The sequence below is a fragment of the Bactrocera latifrons genome, unplaced genomic scaffold, assembly GCF_001853355.1.
Source record: "Bactrocera latifrons isolate USDA-ARS-PBARC rearing strain unplaced genomic scaffold, ASM185335v1 scaffold_668, whole genome shotgun sequence".
In the NCBI taxonomy this organism is placed as follows: Eukaryota; Metazoa; Arthropoda; class Insecta; order Diptera; family Tephritidae; genus Bactrocera; species Bactrocera latifrons.
In genome coordinates, this window is record NW_017537343.1 from 72,579 (window position 1) to 80,073 (window position 7,495).

At 34.8% G+C, this 7,495-nt stretch overlaps 1 protein-coding gene and 1 long non-coding RNA gene across 2 annotated transcripts in view; both read right to left on the reverse strand.

Moving 5' to 3' along the window:
• Nucleotides 1-14: 14 nt before the first annotated feature.
• LOC108975551 (probable 6-phosphogluconolactonase) lies at nucleotides 15-1,064 on the reverse strand. Its single transcript, XM_018944104.1, has 3 exons — nucleotides 947-1,064; nucleotides 318-808; nucleotides 15-255 (listed from the first exon to the last, which is right to left on the reverse strand). The coding sequence occupies exons 1-3, from the start codon at nucleotides 1,062-1,064 to the stop codon at nucleotides 148-150; spliced, it is 717 nt and encodes a 238-aa protein (XP_018799649.1). The 3' UTR covers nucleotides 15-147.
• A 4,770-nt stretch (nucleotides 1,065-5,834) lies between these two features.
• LOC108975550 overlaps nucleotides 5,835-7,495 on the reverse strand; it is a 17,239-nt gene continuing 15,578 nt past the window's right edge. The window contains exon 2 of the long non-coding RNA XR_001993878.1: nucleotides 5,835-6,067. This is a non-coding gene — a long non-coding RNA (uncharacterized LOC108975550). The remainder of the gene's footprint in view (nucleotides 6,068-7,495) is intronic.

Below are 7,495 nucleotides of genomic sequence, written 5' to 3' on the forward strand. Positions count from 1 at the left end.
AAAACATTTTTCAAAACTTTTTAACAAATACCAAATGCTACCTATTATTTATTAAATTTAATAATATTAAAAGCACAAAAGACTATTTAGAAATTATGAAGATATGTACAGATGTAGCTTATGATTCCCATATCTTTGTAAGTGCATTTATTTTTGTATATACTTGCCAGCTTCAGCATCAAGTATGAGCAGTAGTTCACCATTTTTAGGCGAAACTTTTCCAGCTGGTAAATCCTCCATATCAACGAACACACGCTATGTTTAACAAACGAAACAAGTTTATTTGAATTGTTATTGTTATTATTGGCAATACTCACTTTAACCATTTCTGCTTTGCTTGTACCGCACATAGCAAATATACAACACTTGGCATTGTTGATAAGCGGCAAGGTCATCGTGACCCTCTGTGGCGGCAGTTTAGGTGAATCGGCAATGGGTGCTATCAATAATGTTTTCTCATCGAGTAGCGCGTGTTCGGGAAATAACGAGCAGGTATGACCATCAGGCCCCATCCCCAGAAGTAACAAATCAAACTCAGGTACTGAACCAACGCTTGCACCGAACTCTGCTCTTATTTTTGTCTCATAATCAGCGGCGCATTCTGCCAGTGGCAAATTCACGTTAATTGGTTCAAATTGATGTAACTGTAGTTCTGTTTGTGGCACCAGTTTAATTTTATAAGTGCCGTAAGTTGATTCCGGATCTGTTTCATCAACATATCGCTCGTCACAGAAGAAAAATTTCCATTTACTCAAGTCAGTTTGAATACGTGGAATTGCTTTGCTTAGGAAATTTAACACGGAACCACCTTAATAATTAAAACATATTTTACAGTTATATTGTTTAAAGCAGGGTATAGGTCGGTTTACAGAATAAGAGTTATAAGGTCACTCAAGTATACAAACATTGCTGCTTAGCAACCATTAAGAACAAAAAACAAACGCACCTGAGAGTCCAACGCGAAAGACGCCCTTTTCAACAATTGCTTTTTTCGCGCATTTCGAAATTTCGGTTGCAAGTCGCTTGATCACCTCTAATTCATTGGCCACAACAATTTTTGACATTACTTCAATATATAATATACCATGGATTTCTAATATTTAACTTCGGAACACGTACGCGCCGCTGTATCTATCTTCAATGTAGTTCGATAATTTGACAATCAGCTGTGAAAATAAGCTTTGACCACTTGTTGCTTGTCATTGGCGATAAGTCGTTCCAGTGAGCAGCAACACATATGTATGCACATATCTAAATAAATACTTATGTGTGGAATACAATGCTCGCGACAGACTGCAAACGACATCTGTCAAATATTAAAATACACACGTTCTTATCGACGGACCTGGTTTGACAGCTGCACGACTACACGACGGCAGGCCGACAGTTGTCGTTCTCGCTAACTTCAATTTTATCCTATATTTGCCAACGACAGTAATACGACAGAAGAGTTGACAGTAGAATGGTAGATAGAGAGATGAGGTAGAGTGGTGATGCCACTGCCACAACAATTGATAATTTAAAACAAACAAATTTACCTATTTACTTATTTTTTGCTTAAAAAGTTCACTTTGAACGAAATATTAAAATTTCATTGAAGTGCAGGTATTAGTATGGCCACAACGAAATTGTGTACATGCAAAATGTTCAACTGAGTTGTTTTGTGTATATACCGGCCATTGTTATGTTGCTGCCCTCTTTCAAACGTTCTTGTAGTAGGGTTCACAACGGCATTTGAAGTTCACTGTCGTGCTGCTGCAGTCTGTCGCTAGCATTGTGTTCCACACGTTATACTCTTACAAATTCATATAAATAATATAATAAGCAGAGCGAGTAAAAAAGCTTTTTCATATGAGCTTTGCGAAAAAGCTACTGAAGAAGCTTACTAGACAGACAAATGAGAAAAATTTAATCGAAACTAAACTTTAAAAACTTGTAAAGCACAAAGGAATAAGTTTATGTTTATATTCATTTCGTAGATAATAAATAACGGCACAACGAGAACGATTTTTCAAATCGATTCATAAAGATTACAAGTATGCCGATTACTTTGGCAGCCGGGAAAAAAGCACGAATTGCGGTATAAATGGGGTATGCACGTATAGGAGAGCTTCTCCAGAGATGGAATAATATGCAAAAATAATGTTGCCAAAACATATATTTTTTTAAATATTCCCGATTAAAAGTTTAAAAATTTGCATGGTAAATGTTCAGGAGAGCGGCTTTTCCGAAAACGTACACCAATTTTCACGGGAAATGTCTTAAAATTCGTGTTTTTAATTCCGATTTACGAATATATATGGCGCGTTATCTAATTTTATGTTTTTTCGCAAGAAAAAGCAAGACAAACTTTACAATAAAACGAAAATGGCAGGGCTATGCACGATATAAATGGCACCACTTTTTGCAATTAATTTGGGCACAATTGGTCAATGGCACAACTTTTCGAAATTAATTTCGACACAATTAGTGAATGGCCTCATTGTTTTCGAAATATCGATACTTTCGATATTCGGTAATGACAAGAATTGTTCAAATGAGAATTACGTTTCAAAAATAACTGTGTATGTTATTCGCTTGAGTATAAAATTTTAAATCTAGTGATATAGATTATCAATTTGGATTCGCTGTATATGATATTGAGATATTATATAAAAATTAAGGTAAATATGTAATTTAGGTCCTCCAATGAAGGAGGATAGGAATGTGTTCAATGTTATTCATATACATATGTGCGTTACAGGAAAGTTTTCATTCGTTGACTGCGCCTTTAATTGAGGTAAATATTATATATAATTTAGGTCCTTCAACGAAGGAGGACGCGTAAATGAAATGATGAGTGGAATTTCAACACACTTTGCACACATTATTCTTTTGTGTCGAACTTCTTTGTCCGTTGGCCGACCGGTCGGTCCGACCAGGGTTATTTTTTTTGAAGCGCGACATGGTCGCCAACGCACAACGGAGATCTACACGAAAAAAACATGTGCAAAGTGTGTTCATTTTTTGTAAAAATCGATTTACTTTCCACTCACGATATTCTCATCTTTGCGTCAAAATAAAACGATTTAGTGTATTCTAATATTATATTAAGTTAACTTTTTTATAAACAGAACATGTCTGACATGCCCATCAGCAGTTGTTCTGGATGTAACGTCGACTTGCGGAACTTCATCAAATACACTGATGAAGAGTTGCGGAATTTTCTGTCCGAACACAATCTAGTTTTGGCAGAAAAAAAAATGCCCAACATGCAACGAGACGTGTACGTTAAGTCCGGATTCCTTTTGGCGTTGCCAGCGCAGCAAAAAGTTTCAATTAGCAAACAGAAAATACAACGTCATTCGCTGCTCATTTAAGCAAAGCTTATTTAAAAATACGTTCTTTGACAACACAAAATTGTCAACGCGCGACATTTGTGATTTTATAGTTTTATTTATAACGACAAATCCTCCAAGAAATACATTTTTGTCGAACGTGTTGCATTTTGGAAATGCGACATTGGTTGACTGGAGTTCCTTTGTTAGGGAAGTATTGTTCGAATGGGTCCTCAACAATAGTTCCGAAAAATTAGGGGGGGAGAATACAATTGTAGAAATCGATGAGGCCAAAATGGGTAAGCGAAAATACAACCGAGGCAGAATGGTTGAAGGACAATGGGTTTTTGGCGGTTTTGAACGCAGTAGTAAAAAAGTGTTTATAGTAGCTGTTGAAAGCCGATCAAAAAATTCACTTTTAAAAATAATCACAGAAAAAATTTTACCCGGAACCACCATCATTTCCGATTGTTGGAAGGCATACGATTGTCTCAACGATAAGGGTTTTCGGCATTTGACCGTAAATCATTCGTATAATTTTGTAGACCCCGACACTGGTGCACACACGCAAAATATAGAAAGGATATGGCGTGAAGTGCGCGCAAATATACCAAGGTACGGGCGAAAAGAGACCCATTTCCCAGGGTATTTAGCCGAATTTTTTTTTAAGCGTAGATTTGCTAGTCATGGGGAAAGAATCCATGAAATTTTTGAAACTATAGGGAAATTATACAATCCACATTCGCTTGAATAATAAAAATTATATTTGTAAGTTTTGTTTGAGTGACTGAAATTATATTTTTAAGTTTTGGTTGAATGATTTAAATTATATTTTTAATTTTGTAAAAAAAATATATTTTTTTTCATTAAATGAAAATACATATTGTTTTTAACCGCATGCGACCTTTTTATTGTTTAGTGCAATAATTACATGATTAATAAGTAAGTAATCCAATTTTTTAAATAAAGAAATAACGATTGAAAACATTTTCCTGTATGTTCTTCCCATTTTATCAATTATCGTTCATTATCGACTGTATCGATATTTCGAAAACCACCATTGCATTGAACAGTTGTGCCAAGTTATTTTAAAAAGGGATGCCATAATTTCGAACATGACCTTGCCATTTTTGTTGAAGTGAAGTGAAGCGATTGTGTTTTTCATATTTTTATAAAAATAACATAAAAACCAATTTCTCTTTTTGAAAAACTAACCAACATCAATAATTACCTATATATAAGTGATAGAAAATATTTTTTTAACATTTAACGACGTGTAAAGTGTAAAAGTAAATTTTTCATTTTTTGAAATACGATGTTTTCTTATTAAAACAGAGAAAATATTAGTTTTAAAGGCACGCGCCATACATATTCGTGAAGTAGAAGTGAAAACGAGTATTTTAAGACATTTCCCGTGAAAATTGGTGCACGTTTTCGGAAAAGCCGCTCTCCTGAACATTTACCAAATATACACTCCAAACATTGAAATAAGTTCATATTTCACTTTTATTTTATTATATTTAAGCTAAATTTATTAATTTAAAAATCACTTGGCACACTCATCGCTGAAAAGGTTAGATTGTTTACATTTATGAGGAAAGCGAGCGTTGCCACATCTTAAACACCAAATATGTAGGATTTTCAACGATTTTTCTTTGTTTGTATTTTCGCGTTATTCTTGTTTCTATATTAACTATAATAAAAAATACTTCACAAGATTTTTCAAGCTGTCAAGTGTGAAAATATTTTCCTTATACATATGTATGTATATGTATACTATGTGATTTATATTTAATAAATAAATATAAGTAAAACTCTATGATAATATTATAAAACTTATATCATATCGAGGTGACGGAAGTGCTTTTGCGTAGTGTTTCTTTAAACCTCGAAGTATTTTATTACATAATATTATTATTTAACATTACTAAGTTGTTTATTAAATTTAAATAAGAACATATCTATATGCATGGAAAGATTGTTTAGACTCATTATACCCTGAATAGTTTGTCACGAAGTTTGTAACACCCAGAAGCAAGGGTCGGAGATTTAGCCATGTTCGTCTGTCTGTCGGTCGGTCTATATATATACGAACTAGTCCCTCAGTTTTTAAGATATTGTTTTGAAACTTTACAAACATCATTTTCTCTTCAAGAAGCTGATCATTTGTCGGAACTGCCGATTTCGGACTACTATAAGATATAGCTGCCATACAAACTGAACATACAGTTACTAACACCTGTGAAGGGTATTTAACTTCGGTGCAACCGAAAAATAATTATATGAAATATAATTTATAGGAGTAGATGCTTGTTTTTATTAGAACTAAGATTGCTAAATAAAGAAAGAGGAATTATAGCGAAAAAGAGAAATTTCAGCGAATTGCTCATATTTGCTTATTATCATATGAGAGTGCTCCATGTCCTCATAATTGTTAGCACATAAATGATGCTCACTACAAGTGTAAAAAAGTAATTCTTAAAATAAAAATTTCTTAGATAAAAAAGATGCAAAAAGTGTAAAATGTGGATTTATTTAAATGTTGATGGTTTAATTTAATTCATTCAAAGTAAAAAATGAACGTAAAGTGTGTTTACTTTAGGGAAATAGCTTGTTGAAATGTTCGAATATTGGGGAGGACTTCCTCTTTCCAAGGGCACCTTCAGATCGCGGCGCCAAAAAAATCGGAATTGTGCCAAAATAGGTTAGCCGTAGTAGGTTGTGAGAAGTGATGGGGTTGTGCAAAGTAACTGAAAATTATACGAAAATTGTTGCATATGAATATCAATCTTAAAGTTCCACAAAATTTCATAAAACCATAATTTAAAGTACAAATAATACTTAAATAATAATAATAATATTTATACCAAAATATACATACATACATACATAAGAAATATACTAATGTTTTATACATATGTACATAAGAGCGAGTCGATTTACTGGGAAACAAAAATGGAAAAACTTGCGTATGCGGCAAATGCTCTACGAATAATTCTAAACAACTTTGCCTAGGGGACTATGAGTCTAAAACCGGATCATTGGTGATGTCAGTTCACTAGCAACCAGTGTGCAGTAGATTGAAATTATCACCGATCTATCGAGGATGCGACGGTTTACGACTATTATCCTTTGGTTTATTTCCACAGATATGCGTTAATATTTATCCTAAGATCTTAACCCGACAACCAATTCAAGTTATGCTCGCAAAAGTCAGGGCGGCTACTAAAAAAAAAAATTAAATAACTTTTTTTCTATTTAATGAATCTGGTAAATTTTTTTTTTATTTTGCAGATTGACTTTTACATTTAACAAAAATGGATAACTGGGACACTGAAACAAGAATTTGGAGTGTCCGCCGCTATCACGCACTGGAGTCCGTAGTTTCGGTTCAAAGAGGGTGTAGACGCACGTTTGGCGGCAATCCTCCGAGCAGATGGACCATAATGAGACTTGTAAACAATTTTGCCGAGCATGGGGCAGTCAACAGAAGACCTTACCATCGAAACACTTCAGTTCGAACGGAGGAAACAATCGCTGCTGAAGCTGCTGCCATACACAACAATCCACGTGTTTCGACAAGAAGCTTATCTGCTCAAATGGGTGTAAGCAGACAGTCCATTACAGTCAATTATGCACAAAGATTTGGACTTATTCCCATACAAAATTGAAAATGGCTAACAAACTGAACGCTGCAGACTTGCCGATTCGCTTGGAATTTTGCCAGACGATGCTTCAAATGGTGGAAGAGGATGGAAACATGTTGAATTGTTTTTTCATGTCTGACGAGGCCCATTTCGATTTAAACGGCAACATAAACAGACAAAATTGTCGAATATGGAGTGCTTCCAACCCACAGATACTGCATGAGACGGAATTGCATCAACTTCGTGTCACAGTGTGGTGTGCAGTTTTATCACGCTGCTTTGTCAGGCCTTACTTCTTCGAAGAAAACGGTCACAAGGTTACGGTTACTGGAGAGCGTTACTTGAGCATTTTGAGAGAGTTATTCTATCCAGAATTACGCCAAATGAGAATTTCTTTCAACTCTGTGTGGTTTCAGCAAGATGGTGCAGCTCCTCACATAGCCCAACCTGTTATGACAGAATTGCGACGAAAATTTCCCAATAAGCTGATATCCAGAAACTTCACATTCCGTTGGCCACCCAGGTCGCCTG